Genomic DNA, 20611 nt, shown 5'->3' on the forward strand with positions numbered 1-20611 from the left:
CACAGGACTTCTATTTTGATGGCACTTTGGCACAATGTTGTACAAGGAATGTAAAAACTGGTCAAAAGAAAGGAGGTAAAATGATGTCTGTTCCACTATGTTGTGTGTGGTGTCTGAAATCAAACTCTAAATGGTTATGGTCATGTCAAAAATCTTTGCCACCCAACAAAGCTCTAGACCCACTTGAAAAATAAATTATTTATTTATTTGTATTTTCAAGTAAACAAGAACATGGCAAGCAATGTGTTTTGTGAATTGCTTGCCAGAAAAATGATAATAACAATAACAATAATAATAATAATAATCATCATCATCATCATAACACTAATAAAATAAAATAAATCCGCAGACAAAAAGACAGATCTTTTTCAAACTTACTGGACGATTTAATGATGAGAAATTATGCATATGATGTTATGGAATACAATTGTATGCATTCAGTCAATAGTCACATTTTTTTTAAATATCACACCTGTGACCAGTCTCCTAATAAACCCGGTGAAGCAATGCATAAAATGTGTTGCTTGCCAGGTTCTTTTTTACTTGCATATATGTTAAAATGATCAAGTGGGTCTAGAGTTTTGTTGGTGTGTGGTAAAATTTTTCATTTGACCATATGTGAATTTTCTGTGTTTGATGTGGCTGTTCAGGAGGCATCTTTTTTTGTAATTTTATATATCTGGATTTTTTTTTCTCTGATTTTAGTAAACTGCAAATGTCAGGACACTCTCTAAATTGAACTGATAAGACATGGAAAACATACTAACCCAAAATTAGTAGAGGGAAAAGCCTACAATACTGTGAGATATGATGTTATGATAAAATGAACCAACAGTCTTTGGAATTCAGTATGGTCTAAATGTGGAGCATGTTTCATGCTGCATGTATCAGTGTGCAGTACAGGTAGTATACAGTAAAGAATATTCATATACTGTACACAGTCAAGACACAGCATGTGAAAAATCAGAGTGTTTGTTCTTTAAAAGCAGTGTATGTCCATATTAATGTTTATATCCAGCACAAACACAATACCATCGAGAGCTAAGAGAAGCTATTATTGTCCAAAAGGGACTCCTTGTATTCCAGACACTATTAAGACTATGGGTTTGATTTCTACTGTGGCCACCCACAGTCATATGTACAAACATGGCACAGTTATGGGCTTTGAAAGCAAGAGTCAACAGCACATGTCGTTACACTAGGAAGTTTATATTTCCATACAGGGTTTCTGTGCTTGTCAAAAGGATGAAAGCCGAAAGCTGTATAAATGTTAAATATATAAATGTTAATCCACTCACAGCTGACCTGGCAGTCAGAGGGTCGAGGAGCCAAGTAGCCTGGATGAATCTCTCTTCACTGGCCTGTTGAAGGGTTAGGTGAGAGACTGAGTAGGTTGCCATCTTTCCTTTTTAGCAAGTTAAAGGATTCACAGTTAATCTTCCAGCACTCCTTGTGCCTGTGGTGTGTGTGCATTGCATTTGTTGGATTTACAAAATGAGGGCATTACAATTGGTGTCTAAGATTAAAACATATGTAGGCAAAAGGAGTTGAGTCAAACTCACCCTTTGTTCGTTAGGCTCAGGATATTGTCTTTCCTTACGAGCGAGTTGGATTTGTTCAAAAACTATGTTTTGTGACCCAAACTGGATCACAGGTCTATTGCTGATAGATTTTTAGAAATTGGCCTGGGGTGAAATTTATTCTGTTTCAGTACTGACTGCACTGAGGTTGGTAGAGGTTTATACTTGCCAATTTAGAGGTCAGACATGTAATTATGAAACCTGTAGTGTGTCTTCATTTACCAAGTGAGAGGTTAGGGGTGGTACCAGTGAGTCTATTTAGTGGCTAGCCCTTAATTGTGGGCAGATTTAATGAGCTAAATTTTCTGTTACTTAAAAAAGATGCTGTGTACTTCTGGCTTATGCCGCACATTTCTACTACTATTTTGCACCTACTTTGCCCAGGACAAACTGGTATCACAGGGATAGACTGAATTTAGGCCTGAGCATGTCATTCTTTATAGGCCAACCCCAAAGTGGGAGGTGGAGTGTGAGTTAGAATGGGGCGTGGCAAGGTAGGGGGAGGGGTTGGGCTTGGCCGGCCAAAAATCCCCTGAAACTGCCTGTTGGGGTGATTAGGGTTGTCTTGGAAACGGTTGCTGGGGTTTTCTTGGAAACGGTTGCTGGGGTTGTCTTGGAAACGGCTGCTGGGGTTGTCTTGGAAACGGCTGCTGTCATTGTCAAGGCGGTTACCGTTGTCATAGAGATGGTGGTTGCTGTGGATATCGGGGCTGGGCCCTCGATCAGAAATGTGGACAATGTTGTCTCCACACTTCCTCCTCAGGGTAGACTCCCGGCTGGACGAAGCCGCTGACTGGGAGTCAGAGCCGCCGTCGCTGCTAACGGCCCCTTCTACTGGGGTGACCCTGATGGTGGTGATTGCTTGGGGGTGTGGGTGGAAGGGAGGAGCAAAGGTTGTAGTGGGGGTGAAGGGCAAGTTAGGGTTGTTGGGGTTAAAGTTTGGGTGAGGGTTGTTGAAAGTGGGATTAGTGGGGGTACTGGGGTTAAAACTTGAGTGCTGGGGATTGTTGGGATTATTGGGGTGTAAAGGATGTAAAGGGTGTACAACATGTGGGTGGTTAGAATATACACCTCCAGCTCCTCCTCCTCCTTCTCCTCCTCCATCACTTTCAGTTTCCGTCCCTGTCACACTTCTTCTTCCGTCCAGCGACCCCCCATCCCTCAGGGAATCGCAGCTGTCTGTATGTCTGTTCAGGTCGTTGAGTGCGTAACCTGACTGGCGGAGAGAGGGTCGTTGCTCTGGAGGTTTCCATCGCCACGAGCCACTTCCATCGTTGCTGGGAGGTTTCACCACTGGTTTGCCTGACCGGGACTCTGGGTGAGCTTCAACACGTACAATACTGCCAGTTCTCTCCAAACCTCCTGGAAGGAACAAACAACACAAGTTAATTAATTACTCCTACTATTTCTACCACTGCTAATAACAATATAAATAACAATAATACCACTACCACTACTGCTACTACTACTTCTACACTACTATTACTACTACTACTAACATGCTAATACCAATAATAATATGATTCTGATACAAGCACAACTACAAGTACTAATAAATAATGATAAATAATAAGGAGCCCATCCGGTAACGAAGGTTGTTGCGGTGACCTCGGTTGACCTCAGGTGACCCGCTTAGATTCTTCTCTGAAACAAAAATTGTTGACATTCTTATGCAAAGTTTGCCAACTTTTGTTTCCTCTAGCATACTTTAACGCCTGGTGATAATACAGTTTTAATAGCACTACTGTCAAACTAAATTAACAGTTCACATAAATTAAAATTTAACAAGCCATGTCTTAGGATCCAAACAAGCTACAGACAATTCAGCACATGGCAAAACACTTGGTCCTGTTTGAACCCATACCGAGAAATGACAATCTATGTTACCAACTAAAATGTTTAAGGCCACGAGACCCCAAGTATCACATGTACCAAGTTTCATTGGAATTGGTCAAGCCAGTTATGCGACATAAGCTCGTGCTGTTTTACACCCATAGTGGGTTTACAATGTACACCCACCATGTGTCTATGTTGTACTTCATGTGCATTTATGCTCATCAACCTTATTTTAATATTCTCATGAAGCTTCATACAATTAAACAAACCTTTAAACCTTTAAGGTATTTTCCATCTGATTAGCCATTGTTGCTAAATTTTAAATGATCATAACTTAATGAAATTTTATTATATTCAAATTTGCTTTGCAATTCTTAAAGACCAACATCCTTAGATAGCACGTCAAATGGAATTAAAACTTAACAAAAAATCTTAGAGTATCCAAAAAAGGTTATGGAAAAAAAATCAACACAGCAGCCGTTATGGACTGTATTTGCTAAATGACCCAGGGAATATGTGTACCAGATTTAGAAAATTTCAGACAAGAGCTGAAAGAGCTGTTTGACTGTGTGAAATTTCAAAATTGAAATTTAGTGCCATCTGGGGGTGGCTATTGAAAATATTAATAAAAGGGAAACCCTGAATGGGTCGAATTATACTTGGGCAACTGTTAATATACCTGGGTGGTGTGGGAAACAGTGAACTAATTCCTCATCAGAGGCTGATGCTGCTCTGGCTTTCAGCATTTTTGTTGTTGAGAGAATGCTGTATAGGGCAGGGTATGTAAATGTGTCAGCACACATATTGCTGGTATATCGTTGATATCATGACACTTTTTTGCATACAAATTAATATTGTATTATTATGAATAATATCATATGGTGGGGGCACCCCAGTGGCTCACCAGATAAACGTGCACACCATGTACCAAGACTGATTGCCGTGTTGTGGGTATTTAGGGAAATAGCATAATATTGCAACATTGGCCATAGTTTGGGGCAGAAGTTCTATATACATACTCATACTGTCTGAACAAACATACAAAACAACTAAGGATTCATTTGCATATTTCATTGCTTATTTAGCCCCATATAGCTATATATCATGAATAATAATCACACATCAGTCATATTTTTACAAATACTCCTTCACTTGAGTCAGTAACTGGGAGCTGAGGGAGTGAGTTACTGCCTCAGGAGGAGTTCAACTATCTTGGGGTCTTGTTCACAAGTGAGGGGAAAATGAAGTAGGAGACTGACAGGCGGATCAGGGCAGGGAGAGCAGTCAGTACCGGACTGTCATGGTGAAGAAAGAGTTGATCCAGAAGACAAAGCTCTCAATTTATCGGTCAATCTTTGTTCCAACCCTCATCTATGATCACAAGCTCTGGGAGGTGAAAGAATGAGATCACAGATATAAACAGCAGAAATGAGTGTCCTCTGAAGGATGGCTTGGTACAGCCCTCAGGATACGGTGCTCTGCAAGGCCCTTGCAGTAGAGACATTGCTCCTCCACACTGAAGGAGCCAGCTGAGGTGGTTTGGGCATCTAATTAGTGCCTTGGTGCCTTCCTGAGGATGTGTTCCTGGCGGAACCACTTGGTCGTTCCAAGCTGGCCTGGGAAGACCTTAGGATTCCCAGGAAAAGCTGGCAAATGTGGCGGCGGAAAGGACAATCTGGGCTGACCTCCTCAGCCTGTTAGCTCCCACTGTTTCAGGATAGTCACCCTCTCTTTGGTGTGTTGAGAGTTGGGCTCACCTGAATTGGGAACTGGATTGGGAAATGGCATCACAGGTGATACCTGGTCCAGAAAAATCAGTATTGGGAATTATAAAATCCTTTTTCAGCAAGCGATACCTGTCATGGGGCCTAGACTGTTTGTTTGGTTGGGGCTTGATGTCCATCAATCACTGACTGGGCAGTCAGTGGGTTGTTGGTTTCATTTGTCCATTTCACTGGCATCTTCTTCTGCCTCTTCATCACTTGCATCAGCGCCATCTGACTGCATCTCAAAATCACTCTCCCCATTTTGACTGCCATTAACAACATTCTGCACACTGTATAGAAGACCTCTCTTTACTGGTGGCATGCTGAAATGGAAAAAAGTAGTATTTTCCATAATTTCAATGCAAATTAATCCCTATCCTATTTACACATTCTACTGAAGTCACACAGCCAGTCTGACTGTGTGACAATACTGTCTGACACAATCCTGGCACAATAGCTCCACACTGACCACTTACATTATCACATATAGGAACATTCTCACTGGTCCAATGCAATGATACTGTCTGGCTACCCAATTATGCTCTGCACTTACCATACTAAAAAGGGAATCCATGCTGCCCCCCAGAAAACTTTACATATCCACGTCTAGGAACATGCTCACCTGCCCCTGAGTAATGCACGAACCATCCCCCAAAACATTCCAGAACATTCAGAACCTGGTTCTGCATAATGCAACATGCAGCTATTTGGGAAAACAAGTAAAGCCCAGAAAAAGCCCTGGATCAGTTAAATGTATTTTTTTAAATTTAAAAGATACATACACAGCTTCAAATACTGCTACATAAAGAATTTCAAATACTAATAACCACACCCAGATAATTTATTCATTTATTGAATTCAGGTCTAAATTGTGGTCTAAATTTTAACAGAACTTAGTTGCAGTGAATCATCAAAGGTATTATATTTATACAAGTGTTTTTTTTCCATATTTGAACATGTGAAAAGTGTAATGTCCCCACGTAATGTCTAAGATGCTGTTTTGACTTCCAGCTTGGAAAGTTGGAGGGCTATGTGAGTTCATCATCATGGCTCAACCTATATATGCATTTACTGGAAATGATCATTGTGAAGCTAAAAAATAGAACCCAATGACTATGTAAATGTGGTCTTTAAAAAAAAAAAGTCACTGATTTTTTTTAAGACAGGTAAAAGTCATGTATGTAATTTTGCAACTGTGGGCCTTACAGGGGTAAACTTGGTATAGTTACTGTAAAACTATGAGACCATGACAAAGATCAATACTGTACACAAATGAAGTATGTGGTTTTCACCGCAGTACAGACCTCCCATTGCTCCAGTGGTGGAGGCAGGAGGTGAAGGGTCCTGGTCCGTTAGTGCTCGGTACCGGATGGATCCGGTGCAGCTGACAGTACTGCCGCCATCTTCTGACCGAGGAGAATGCAGCAGACCTTGCTGCTTGGATAAGGCTATCACCTGGAATATGTAGCAGACACAGTGAAATCTCAATTAATCCTAGCCTTGCTACTTGTGCATAGTAGAGGGGATGATGCTATCACCTGGAACATGACTGACATATTTAATATCAACTTTGCTGCTGCTATGTCTAAGCTACTCTATTTTTGAAACAAAGACTCTACAACCATTGCAAATTCAAAAGTTTCCTAAATATCTGTATACAGTCTGTCTTGCAAGCTGCAGTTTTCCTCAGAGTGATGGAGTTTCCTGCATGGGCGCAGTATTGTTCACTTGCTGGGAGGCCCTGTGTAAGCACTTCTGGTGAGATTTCAAGATGAAATGATGCCCAAGATGAATCTTCAGCTTAAGACTCAGCAAAACAGACAAGCAAATGACTTAGTTTAGACAGATTGATGGATGCATAATACAAAATAAAAGGCTTAAGCAGTCACAGATTATAATATAATATTATATAATACACGATAATATAATATTGACCTGCATGAGTCGAGGCTGTCCCCCTGCACTTAGTGGTCTACAGGGCGTGGTGGTCTTCTCAGCCACTCTTAGCCACTTTTCTCTGACTGACCCTCCCCCATCCATAATACTGTCCTCTGATTCACTTTCCTGGTCCCTGGGGGTGGGGTTATCCTCCTCAGGAATGTGAACTAGCTGGGAGGAACCAGGCCGTGACTGGATAGACACTCTGGCTCCACCAGCCAATCCAGTACTGCCATTGTGGGCTAAGTGATTATGATTGACCAGAGGGACAGAACTAGCTGCTAGTTTCATGTACTGAGCGGGGATATGAGTCCCGACGCGGAGTTCAGTTTCCATGCCAGTGGCTGAAGGTAGATGGGTCCCAGCACGGAGCTCTGCCTCCAGGCCCATGGTGGAAGGTTCAGAGGAGCAGCGCAGCTCAATGTTTCCCTGAGGAGATGAGGCAGAGGCTGGCCTTACTCCGTCCATCACCTGGAGTGAGAGCTTCCTATTGTCATTCTTGTTCTTCCATTGGCTGAGGAGCTGTTTGGATCGTTGTGAGTCCATCGATGCATGGATGGAGGCGTGGCGGCGAGGAATACGACCCTCCTCCAGTGACGAGCCTCCGTGGGACCTGCGGGAAGGGCCAGAGGAACTTCACCATCAAGAAGAAGATGACAGAAAACAGCTATGATAGGATAAGCTTGTCGAGACAAAAAGCAATGGTCGACTTTGTGGATGATGATTAAAACTCACATAATAACAGCACAAAAAGCCATTGTGAGAAATGACATTTTAATGACAAATGACACTTTAACATTTTAACAGACATTTAATGGCTGTAATGCATCCAGGGTCTAGTGATTGGAAGGTGTATCAAGAAATAATGTATAAATTTGAAAGTGCACTAAAGTATGCCTTGTTGGAGAAATATTGCCCTTCTTGTTGCTTTGTTTACACAGCGTTTCCTGAATTGAAGACTTGAATTTGTTATCTGAGCCAGTCAGATAGCTTAGGAAAGCCCCAGAACCTGATTTATGTTTGTCTTTTTCACCAAAAACGTTACCTTGGCAATGTGCTACTGCTGAAGGTCATCATGTTGTCATGGTTACCCAGGGGACTGGATGGGCTGATCACCTCCACCTCAGCACTGGCTCTCTTCAGATTGGACAGGGAGGGCTCTCGGTAGGAGGAGCTTCGTGTCAGGATTGGCTCTGATTGGTTAGGGGACAAGGTGTAGGAGGACGTTCGCGTGAGGATAGGCTCAGGCTGGCTGGGAGCCAGGGTGTGGTGGCCTATTAGAAAACAAACAAAGTGGGGTATTACTGCTACTGTTGTCCTGAAAAAGGAATGGTTGATTCTAAACTTAGTGAATTAACTGGAATCAGTCAGGAACCATGAAAAGGTGGAGTGCACAGTAGAATGGACTTTCCTATGCAATGAGCTGTAGCTGTTGTACCGGGCCAACTTCTGTATTCCAGTTGGTGGTAACTATTAACACTGATTACTATTTTTTACGAGTAGCCACTGCACAACATAACACGAAGACAAAAAGAATTTTAAAATGATCCCTCATACATTTTCTGCATTCTAACAATTTCTTGTCAGTTCAATTACAATAAAATTAAACTATCCCTTATTTTGCTGAGGACCCCCTTAAAGGCCCTTGAGGACCCGAGGAGTTCCTGGAAACCACTTTGAAAACCCCTGTGTTCCAGAAGAGATTCAATCATGTAAGGTGCCGTTTTAATAAATACATTTATTCTAGTGGTTCATCAGTAATATTGATAAATTGATGCAATTACCTTGGTGACTGTTGCTGGCTGCTGACTGGCTGACGTTGGGGAGGGAGGAGAGGGGGGGCTCTCTCAGGGTGGGTGGAGATGCTCGGCTCCTGGACCGATCTTGACTGGGCTGGAAATTCCCTACCGCATACACACCCTGCATACACACACACACACACACACACACACACACACACACAGTCAGACATAGAAGACATGTAGCATAACCGTAAGCATAAAAAAGGTTGGACCACTGCAGTTTTTAGTGACAACCATGCCTCCAGGACTGAAATGCACTGGATATTTTTTTGTTGGTAGTGGTCCAGAAATTGTAGAGAACGATGACCTGGATAAATGAGAATATCCATAGACATCCAGAAATTGTAATTCTTATCAAAAGTATTGCCAGTTTTAACAGAAAAATCACAGAGCTCCTTATGAATGAACCTCTATGAACATAAAAACTGAATATCAAGGCCTTCAGTAGTGAAATATACTTAAATTCAAGTTTTCATAACTGGTGATTGTATATCAGCTGACTTTGATTGGGCTTTTTAAGGTGCTGTTATGGAGGATGATCTCACATATCTGTAGCCAACAATTCTTAGTTCAGGAGATTGGAGAACACAGTGTAGATCAGCAGCCAGATCCACTCAAAGAAAGACAAAGTGTAGGCTGTTTGACAGGATTGTGTATGTGTGTGTGTGTGTGTGTGTGTGTGTGTGTGTGTGTGTGTGTGTGTGTGTGTGTGTGTGTGTGTGTAGGTGTGTGGGTTGGGGGTGATGGTGTGTGGGAAGTGCTGAATATAGTTTGTCTCTACAGAAAGTTGAACCACCCAGCTCTACTTTGAGCACATAGAGGACCATTATACTGAATAGCATTACACTTAACGTGTCAGTGCAGTGGAAATATCATGAATCTACATAGCTCATGTTTTGCAGTAGGCTGGGGCCAATATATGATGATATCAAATGTTGTGATATTTGCAGCTTTATCTAGTATTTTCTACAATATCAAACTAATATGCATTGTGATTGTGATGATAAAGGTGCAACCCATATAATTAAACATTCAATATAGGAGATTTTAGGAGAGGATTTTTTAATAATGTTAAAAAAAATTAAAACATTTTGAATTGTTGAATGAGACAATATTATCAAATAAGCACAGTTCTGACAGCACATGACAATTTTGATTAATGTGCAATTCATGTACGTAAAATAATAAAATTTAGAGGATCTTGGAAGAATGTAGAATCATATAAACACATTTTTTAGAGTGTGGGTTGATGCCGAAATATCGCAATAATGTTGAATATTGTGAATTTCTGATGAGACAATATGGTGATATTCAATTTTTGCTATCATGTTAACCTGGTTTGCAACACCTTTTATCTCCACTTTAAGTTTAAGACTATCCCAATAGTGCATATAGCAACACAGCGCTCACAAGGGCATGATCTATACCAGTGACTCAAACACTACTTGCTGAGCTTTCACCCTTTCAAAACTCACTCAGCCTGTTCTGTAGTGCCTGCTGAAGTTCAAAAACACCGCCATATTCTCCCCTACCAGCATTTTCATGTGTACAACAGTTTTGTTACCAGAAAGATTACAAAACTTACAAAATATTTCAGCTTCTTAGAATGAAAGCTTTTCTTCTCAATCCAAACTTTCCAAACTTTTTTGGGATTCCCCAAAATTCCCTTTATTTTTTTTCTGAATTTTGTTTGAGTACTTTTTAAAAATTTTTAATTTTGTTTATCAAATTCAGCTCAGCGTCTCACTGGACCCAAGTCTGTCTCTGTCCCACTTGTCAAACTCTGTGCTGGAATGTGTCCACCCAGTACCCTGGTGTTGGAGCCAACCTGGCTCAGCAATCCACCTGCAATCTTCACATAAATAGTTTTGCTTCAATCCTGTCTCCAGCCAGTTTGTGTCTGTTCTTGGGTTCACCAGTTTCTAGTAGCAATGACACACGCCCTAAATATCAGTTATCAATGTTCTGGATTACTAATTATCGTATCAACTGTGAGAATCAGTATATGTCAATCCCTGGCACCAATTGTCTATTTCAATTCGAAATATGATGAATGTTGGAACTCTGATAGTACAGGAAGTGCTGATTTGTGGTTGGTTTGTGACTTTCACTGATGTGAAATGTATTACCAGATAGACAGCGATGGCTCCTCCCAGCAGCCAGCCACAGTAGACGTCAACAGGATGGTTTCTGAACTGGATGATCCTTGTCAAGCCAGCCAAGATGGCAAGCATGATGAAGGAAAACACCAAGAGAGGCTTCAGCAGCTTAGCCGAGTCTGTCAACACTGTGTTGAAGTACATCTGAAATACATCCGTTATCAGGGTTTAGTCCTCTTATCTGAGTACTAAAGAGAACCCAATACACACCTGTGACGATTAAGTTTAAAATACTTACAGCATAATGTTTTCAAATGAAACTGAACTATGGGCAAGAGGAAGAAACTTCAAGAACAAACAAACAGCACCAATTCTTGGCACAATTGTTGTTTACACTCTGACCTCTCAATTATTGTTTGTTTTAAATACGTTAAGGCTTAAACACTTAAATGTTCAACAGATTGTAATAAAGGAGTGTATGTTGAAGTAAATTAGATTTTTTTCTTTTCTTTTTTTTACCCCTTAGTATCAAAACAGGTATCAAGAATCATGGAAATTCACTAGTATTGGTATCAACTACTGAATTTGTGGTTATTGTGACAACCATACTCATACTGCTACTACATCGCTTATCCACTTTGTTTAGCTACTGTCTGCATGTTCTTAACATTCTTTTACTGAAGTAATAAGCTACCTGACACCATGTTTTTTACTGATTTTAGAGCAGAGGCTTTAACTTGTCACTGTGTGTCTTTTAATGCTTGAAATTCATACAAGTCTGACTCAATGATCAATGATCAACTCCGAGTGCAAGTCCCTTGTTGAAAAGGTTTTGGTTAATTATCATTGAACCTTCTGTTAAACCTTTCCATGCTGGTTCTGCCTGCTTGGTAAACATCAGTGTGAGCGATAGACTATGAAAAAGAAAGAAAAAAGAATGGAAGAATGAAAAGAATGACTAATGAAAAAATGAAGAATGACAAGACTGAAAATGAACATGTGGGGAAAAAAACAGTCTGAGTTTTGGTGTCTGAATGCACCTAATGTACTCAGGTGTGAAGCATAAGTGTATGTGTGAGTGTGTGTGTGTGCGTGTGTGTTTTTGTTGCACTTACTGAGATGTAGACAGCAGCAAAGGCAGCCAGGGTTGCATGCTGGGAGGGAAAAGACTTCCTGTGGAGAGAGAAAGACAGAGTGTTCTTTATGCTAATCTCAATGCTAATCATCATGGTGACTGAGCATCATAAGTGGTCAGACAGCTAAGGACAGTACTGATTATTCATCTGAAGCAAGGGAGTGACTTTCAGAGCAGCTGGGTTAGTGTGTGTGTGTGTGTGTGTGTGTGCGTGCGTGTGTGTGAGTGTGGGTGGCTGGGTAAGGGGTGGGGGGTGTGCATTGCAGGTGTTTAAAACATGCTGTTTCTATGTAGGATGGGGGGTGGGGGGTGCGTTTTATTACCTCTGACAAGGAGAAAATGTAATCATGCTGTCTGTCTGTCAACAAGATATCTGAAAATATTCTGAATGGATTTACATGAAACTTTGTAGACAGATTGGCCCTGCGCCAAGGAAGAGTTGATCAAATGTTCACACTGTTCAAATAGTGGTTATATACAACCTTGTTTCAATGTTGAGAAACTCTGGAATAGATTGGAGGCGGCCATTTTGTATTGTTCCAAAACTCCACAAAATGGCACCCTTGACACGCCGTTTTGAGGAGCTCCAACGGGCTCCAATGGGTATGCATGCAACACTTCCACATTTCACCTCAAACCACACATCAGCTTCCAGTGAAGTTGGCAGAATCTGTTGGGTTTCTTTGTTTGTTTTTTTTTTCTGTAATTTGTAGAGTGTGGTCTTTACCTGCTCTACCTGTAAAGCGTCATGAGATAACCTTTGTTGTGATTTGACGCTATATAAATAAAGACTGATTGATTGATTGAAGAGAATAGCAGAAGAGGCAGAGCAGAAAAGAAAGGAGCTCAGCTCCCCATAAGACATCAGCTCCCCTAAAAACATGATACAAGAAATTTTGGGGGGTCTCTAAAATATGTATTGCCAACATGCAGGGTTTTTTCTTCCATATAAAAATAGGAGGTGGTGGCATTCAAATTTCATACCCGGCATGATCAAACACATTCTTTCTAACACTGGATGCAATAGAGTTACCAAAGAAACACTACAGAAATATTATAGACGGCCATGTGAATCCATGCATTGCAATTACTACAGGAAGACCAAAGAAATATTACAGATTTATCCACCTAAGTGGAGAACCAGACCATCCTAGACCCGCTGGAATAATTCAATAATCTGAACCTGAACATGATCGGGTCGAGCCTTTAACAGCTGTGAAACGCATCTTCAGTGACTGACAGACGCACTAAAATGAGGCTGGAGTGAGCAAGGATGTCCCCTTTTGTTGAACACCTGCTGCCTGTTAAATGACGTTTTATTTTTATGTTTTGTGAGGAAGGAGGGCGAGCAAAGTAAGAATTTCATTGTGCAGTGTAACTGCCTGTTTTACTGTGCATAACAATCACAATTTCTCTCTCTCTCTCTGAAATGATTTGTGTTTATCTGCATATAGAGCAGGAAAGGGAGTCAAAGAGTGAGAGAAAGAGAGTTTTATTGTCATATGCACAGTAAAACAGTTACACCATACAATGAAATTGCTTATCTTTCCACATAAAAATTAAAAATAAAATGGCATTTCCTACAGGCTTGACACAATCACGTCAGTTCAGGCTAAGATTATTTAGTCAACCTGAACCTGACACTGGAATAATTGAATGTGCAGGTGGGTGGGGACTCCTCCACTGTCGTAGCTCTGATGTGTGTCAGAAATTACAGATGAAGTTAAAATGAGCTGGTTAAATGCGTGTCAGGTACTCGCTTTCTACGTTGTCATCAGACGAGCTATCCATTGGCGTTTCCAGTCATCCCGGTTCTCCATACATCTGGCCAGCTTGTTTGTACTTTCTGCACCAGTGTGATTCTTCAGCACGTCCACGTAGGTAGGTTTGGGATGCCCTGTTGAGCGACGCCCGTGTGTCGGTTCCCACAGCAAAAGCTTTCTTGCTGGGAATTCTTGGTGTCGATGGCAATGACCGGCAAGTCTCGTCCTCCTGATTGCTATCTTCTCTGACACATGCGGTAACTCCCCATACAGCCGTTTGTTGGTAATGTGTTCGTCCTGTTTCATGTTTAGCACCCATTTCCACACACTGTTCATGCCGTTAAGAGCTCTCCATGCAAGTGCTTTCCTCACTTTGAGGTCCTGCTCTGTGGTGTTAACCCATGCGCCCAGGTATTTAAAGTCAGTGACCTCCTTTAGAGCAGTGCCATCTGTTGTTGTTAGGGGCGGATGTTCTTGGGGGATATTATAGGTTATGACCTGTTTTCTTTGCGTTTAGCATGAGGCCAACCTTGGCACATTCTAACTCCACTCTGGTTAAGAGTTCCTGTGCCTGCTCTACTTCATTAGATAGCAGGCAGATGTCGTCGGCATAGTCCAGGTCTGTCAGAGTTTCCACAGGGTGTCTTGTGGATCTTCTGGGAGTGATAGTGAAGCCTAGTTCTTGTTCCCGTTTTCTCAGCATTTCTCAGGGCACAGTCCAGTACTATTATGAAAAGGAAGGAAGCAAGGGTGTCTCCTTGCAGTACTCCCGTATGGAAGTCAGGCGTGATCATTTTGGCTCTTGTTCCCATGTACGTGGCCCCATTGGCACGGAGTAGGTTGGGAGGAACATCGTAGGCCTTGAGTATTTTCATCATCATTCCTCTGTGTACAGATTCAAATGCCTTCCTGAAGTTGATGAAGCACAACACTGCCACCAGATTGTTCCTCTTCAATTCCTCAGTGATCCTCCGTTAGGCAAGGATCTGGGCTAAGGTGGTTCTCCCCTCTCTGAATCCATTTTGGTTTTCCCTGAGGTGGGGATCAATAGCACTCCGTAGCCTATTTAGTATCATGCGGGTGTACATTTTAGCAATGATACAGGTCAGGCTGCTGCCACGGTAGTTTTCCGGTTTTGAGAGATCTCCAGATTTTAGCACGACAATGTTTGAAAGAGACCATATTTCTGGCTTGCTGTTTGTCAAGAGAGCCTGGTTGCAGACCTCCAAGATGATGTCATCCAGCTGGCAGTGCCTAACTACCTCTGGGGGAATGCCGTCAGGTCCAGCAGATTTCCCTAACCTCAGGAAGCATTATGCAGCAGAGATGCACTTCAATTCATCAGCTGACAGTTCAGCTGCTGAGAAGAATCAGGCAGGAGATTTTTCTATGAAAAAAGTGCTGGGCTGGCCAGTGTCGGGGGTGATGTACACCAGAACAGCCCCATTTTTCAGAAGCCGGCACCCAGCTGGAGTTGAAGGCTCAATCTGGTCTGCACTTTGAAAATGTCGGCTGCATTCCATCTGCACCAACTTGAGGGATTTGTGATGGTAAAACTGTCTCTGCGAATATTAATTACCCATTTTTTCTGCAGTTTTCTGTCTTTGGGAAATGTATCAGAGCTGAGCATGGGATTGAACCTGACTGAAACTTATACACTGTGGGATACAGCAATAATAGGATGTGCTGCTGTCCTCATGATTAAGAAAAAGGGTGATCCCCCAAAAAAAGAAGAAAAATCATCATTACATTACAACTGAGGTAAGCTTATACTGGCCACGATAGTCAGCTAACTGGCTTGCTACAGATCACAGGCGGTGGCAGAAGTTGATATGCCAGCTGAGATTTGACCAGAAATATGTAGGAGCCTGCAGTGCATAGAGCCCATAGCAGTTTCAGAGTTGGTGTACTATATTCTGACTTTTGAATCTGGAGAGAAAAACACAGACAGTTCTGATCTTATTCTTGGTATTTATCCTCTCAGGAATGCTCAAGGAATCAAGCTAATACTATGTTTTAATTCACAAACTGTGCCAATTCCAAAAATGAGTAAAAAGCATGTATTGCTCATGTTGGAATTTACAACAGACTTTCCTCGACCTCCTGTTTCCTTACACACACTCCTATACAGAAGTTTCTTGCCTTCAAGAAACTTTAACATGATAGGTATCTTATTAAAGCTTAAAGCCTCAGAGAAACAATGAGCCCTCCCTGGGACTTCTGTGTGGGTATGTGGCATTACAGCCAGTCAGGGACAAAAATTAATGTGATGAGTTTAAATGGACAGTCTAACTTCTGTCCATCATAAAGCCAGCTAGCTTTCACACAGGATTGTGCAGATGGATAGGAAAGTTCAATTCTAATGGTGTACTGTTTCTCATGTTTTTATGTAGGCCTAACGTCTTCTCTCTGTCTGTACAGTAAAAGAGACATACGTATGTATTCTTTTTTTTTTCAATTGTTTTTGGAAACATGCTTTGACATGGCAATAGAGAAAACAAAATAGAACACCAATTTTTTTGGTGATATTATAATCATACCTCAATTAGGAATTGGTCAGACTTGTGGCTGTGGCTCCACTGAGTTTGTTGTATACAGGCATAACCATATGACAGGTGCATTCACAAAAATGTGTTTTTCTTTCAATTTTGTTGATCTGTGAAAAGGTTGCTGCAGTTTCTTGTTGATATTGTTTGTGCAGGCGACTGCGCAGAAGCTTTCTTGCACAGTATTTTTTTTTATTTTGTAATTGCATTTTATGATAGCTTGAAGGTCACAGCACAATAAGGGCTTTCACCACTCAGGGCCCGTTTACACATACACAGGTATTTTTAAAAACAGAGACATTTCCCTTCATTTGTGCCCTTCTTTTACACGCAAACGGCGAATTCGTCTCTTGTCCCTCTGAAAACGATTCTTTCTAAAAACTCTGGCCAGAGTGGAGATCCTGTTTGGCGTTTGCATGTAAACTGAGAAAAACAGAGAAAAACAGAGTTTTAGGCAGCCAACGTCACATTATGCGCCATCTGATTGGCTTGCCTTGGCATAGTTATGATGGTGCTTGATGGCATATTTATGCAGGTTGATGTAAACGAAAGCTTTTTAAAAAACTATGCTGTTTGCACCATGTTATTTTGGAAAACAGAGGGAGGGAAATGTTCGTTTCTCAAAATGACGTCAAATCCAGAGGGACGGAAGAGCATTAAAACGGCAGAGTAGAATCCATGCTGCCACTGGCAGAGCTGCACAACACACAGAACAATAGTCTGGACAGATGCTTCAATAAATTTTCTGTTGCCACTTTGGGGGAAGGCTTCTGAACATTTCTCCTGCATCTGTACATAGTTACTGATGCCTACATCGTTACCATAGCAACAGTGCAGATAGGTTGGTGATGTCTGGACACCCAAATCTGATCTGATCATTCGTGAATAACATTGCGGACAGTCTGTCTTAAAGATGTGGTGTGAGAAACAAATGTGCTTTGCCTGCAGCCTGAACAAGGCCTATGTCATTTCAAGTGAAACCCAGTCATGTCATTTCTAAACTGGCTGACAGCTTGTATTTGGTTTTTGTGGTGGATGCCCACTTATGTCAAAACCGGGAAAACTGGGTACCATATCAAGCAGTGCCAATGTTTAACGCGATCCTACATACATAAGAGTAGGTGGCTTACATGTGACCAAGTAGGATCAATACTTGTGGTTCAAAATTATTGATTTCTCTCTGTGATGGCCGCCCTGCTGCCACACAAATTCTATAAGTAACCCTACAACACACTGCCTGTTCCACACACCTTTTTTGACCTCAATTTGTTTCATTTAGCTTATGCACATTTTTGCAGTCACCATGCACATACATACAGTAAACAGATAAATGACAGGACACATAATATTTTTGTTCATACATCACACGCATAGCTTTATTAATATTTGACATTATGTAGTTTCTATTTTGTTAGTGCGCACATTTTAGTTACTTGTAAATGTCAGTATATTAAAGCATTTGTTCTATTTAGTTATTCTGTTCTCTTTTGAGTTACCTGTAGTTCATGGTGTGTGGTCCAGGCAGGAAAAGAGGAGCCAGTGTGTGCAGCTGCATTAAATCCCCCTGACTGCAGTGCTCGGGAGGCACCACCAGTAGATTCATCCAGGGGTGGAGAATCCCTCATTTCTATTTTGATTTACATTTATTGCTTTAATATTAACTGCATCACTTCAGTCGTACTGGATGTAAATAAAAGTGACTGGTTTTATGGCTTACATTTAATAATAATACTGCCCAGATATATTGAGAAATTATCAAACAATGTGTGCAAAATGATCAAAATCAACTAGGGAGATCTCCAGCTTCACCTCAACATTTACCAACATTTACTTTGGTAAAAGTAATATTAGAATATAAACTAAAAGAATATTACTTAATGTAAAAGTCTTAAAGTATCTGATATTAAGGGCCCTATCTTGCGCCAGAGTCCCCAAACCCGTTATTTAGGGATTTAGCATTGTGCGAGAGGCATTCCCCTGCAAAAGTTGCTATCTTGCGCACCTGCCGTTATCCCTAAAACACCTACGCTACCCGCTATGTTATGCATAGGCGTGTTTTGGGCGTTACGCCAGTTAAACCAATCAGTGTGCCAGGCGCCATTGCCTTTAAGGGCAGGCTGCGCTATCCTAAATCCGCAAACCGAAACCTGTGATGGAGAGAGAGGTAGATTTTCTCAGGGGTTCAACTGAGGCTAAAGCAAGGTGGCTTTTTATATATATATATATTATATATTATAGGCGAGTTAATTCGGGAGGTGGAGCCACATGTGTCCAAGTGGACGTGTCACAAGGTTGTGCTGATTGAGTAAAATCTCCGGGTCACACCACACACACACACAAGAGGCAGAGGTGGAACTATGTGTAAACTAATTTATTGACAAGGTAGATTGGGCAAATAAAATATTAAAAATAAAAATATAGCACAGCTGCTGGCTCTAAACAGTCTATATGAGTAATATACTCAGTCCATTCCGGCGGCGTCCCGGTATCAGTCCGACCGTGTGTGTGGCGAGGCTCCGTCGGGGCGTGCATTGAAGCCGCCTGGGCGCGCTCTTGTAACAGCCCAAATGGGATACCTCCAGGTGCAAATAACCGTTAGATACCGTTTAGGAATAGTGGAAGCTGCTAAATGCGCAATTCACGGGTAGCGGGTAGTGGCAACAAGTAGCAGGTGGCACAAGATAGGGCCCTTGTACTTGACATATGCACAAAAAAATCAAATGCCTGCTGTATATATATATATGTGTGTGTGTGTGTGTGTGTGTGTGTGTATATATATATATATGTGCAACAAATACATATTACAAAGAAAAAATGTCCTTCCCTCTTTTCATCCCTTCTTCATCCTTTCCCTACATTCCATAGTCAACGGTCAATGTCCCTGGGCAATTCTTATGGTACCCCAGAGAAGGATGGTTGCTACGCCATCTCACTATCCCAAATAGTGTCTATCCAAAGTATTTACCAAATGCACCAATGTGCTTCTAATTTTCAAGATTTTAGTTTGTAGCCAGTAAAAGTACACATTGTATTCTGAAAATATAGCAAAGTAAAAGTAAAAGTTATCAGAAACATAAACACTCAAGTAAAGTACAAAAATGCAGAAAAAATATTTTAGTACAGCAACAAAGTATTTTTACTCTGTTTCTTTACACCATTGCCCCGAGGTAACCTCAAGCTTCTCCTAAACATCTACTAACTACAATGAGATCTCTAGCTTCTCTTCCACACCCTGAGGAGATCTTCAGCTGCTCCACAACCTTCACTGGCTGGGACACATATACTGCGCAAGTGTTGCTTGTGCAAAGGTAAATGTCTTGCTTTTCATTTTGGCAGCCACACAAGCAGGTCAGAGCATTCAAACAGTTTGCATGAGCAGCACAGCACTGTGTCTTGCATATCACTGCAGCAGCTCTGGAGTTCAGGGCCTATTTGAATGTTCATCAGTGGCAGAAAGCACAGTAAAAAGTGTACTTGTTATTTAAATGACAGTAAAATAAGTACTTTTTCATGATATTCACTCATTTATGTCATTAATTGTTGTGTTTTGTTACAATGAATATCTTAATTAGGATCTGTACAGACCACTTAACCAGACTATTTGGAGGAAAATCATTAAAACTACCTCTAACAAGCCACATTTCAAGACCACATTCATGTGTGTTGTATTGTTAGCTTCTACCCTGTACATTTTCCAGTCAAATAGTCAACCAGTTTGTAGTTCTGTAGCAACTGGCAATTACAATGTGCTTCCTTTTCCAATTTACTAAAATTGGAATTGTGTACTTGAATTTTGGGTCATACAATGGAATAAACAGCACATCAGTTCCAAACATTTTTTTCCATCAAATTGCAGTTGAAAATAACTATGATGTTGAGAATTGACGCCATTAGCAAGAGCTCTAGCAAACTCTGTTGCTACAAGGATGGAAGACAAAAGATCAATCCTCAAAATAGAACAGTATCTTCAGCTCTGTGCCAGACGAAATCCATTTCATATGGATTTAATGATGATGGAAAAAGCTTGGGATGCAATATCCTCAGCTGATGCTGTGGACATTACGTTAAGTTTTGTAAATGTGTCACCTTTCACCTCAGTGAAGTAACTTGACTGCATACTTCATGGAACGTTGATCAAAGCTGTAC

General features: G+C 41.2%; 1 protein-coding gene across 1 annotated transcript in view; it reads right to left on the reverse strand.

Annotated features, from left to right (window-relative positions):
- Positions 1-2010: 2010 nt before the first annotated feature.
- The window catches only part of plppr4a (phospholipid phosphatase related 4a), a 42629-nt gene continuing 24028 nt past the window's right edge, over positions 2011-20611 (reverse strand). The window contains exons 5-11 of the mRNA XM_030074734.1: positions 12137-12194; positions 11052-11225; positions 8905-9040; positions 8166-8394; positions 7118-7733; positions 6487-6637; positions 2011-2942 (exon numbers count right to left, since the gene is read on the reverse strand). Of these exons, the coding sequence (XP_029930594.1) occupies positions 2011-2942; positions 6487-6637; positions 7118-7733; positions 8166-8394; positions 8905-9040; positions 11052-11225; positions 12137-12194 (2296 nt within the window). The remainder of the gene's footprint in view (positions 2943-6486; positions 6638-7117; positions 7734-8165; positions 8395-8904; positions 9041-11051; positions 11226-12136; positions 12195-20611) is intronic.

This window comes from Myripristis murdjan, chromosome 17 (genome assembly GCF_902150065.1).
Source record: "Myripristis murdjan chromosome 17, fMyrMur1.1, whole genome shotgun sequence".
NCBI lineage: Eukaryota > Metazoa > Chordata > Actinopteri > Holocentriformes > Holocentridae > Myripristis > Myripristis murdjan.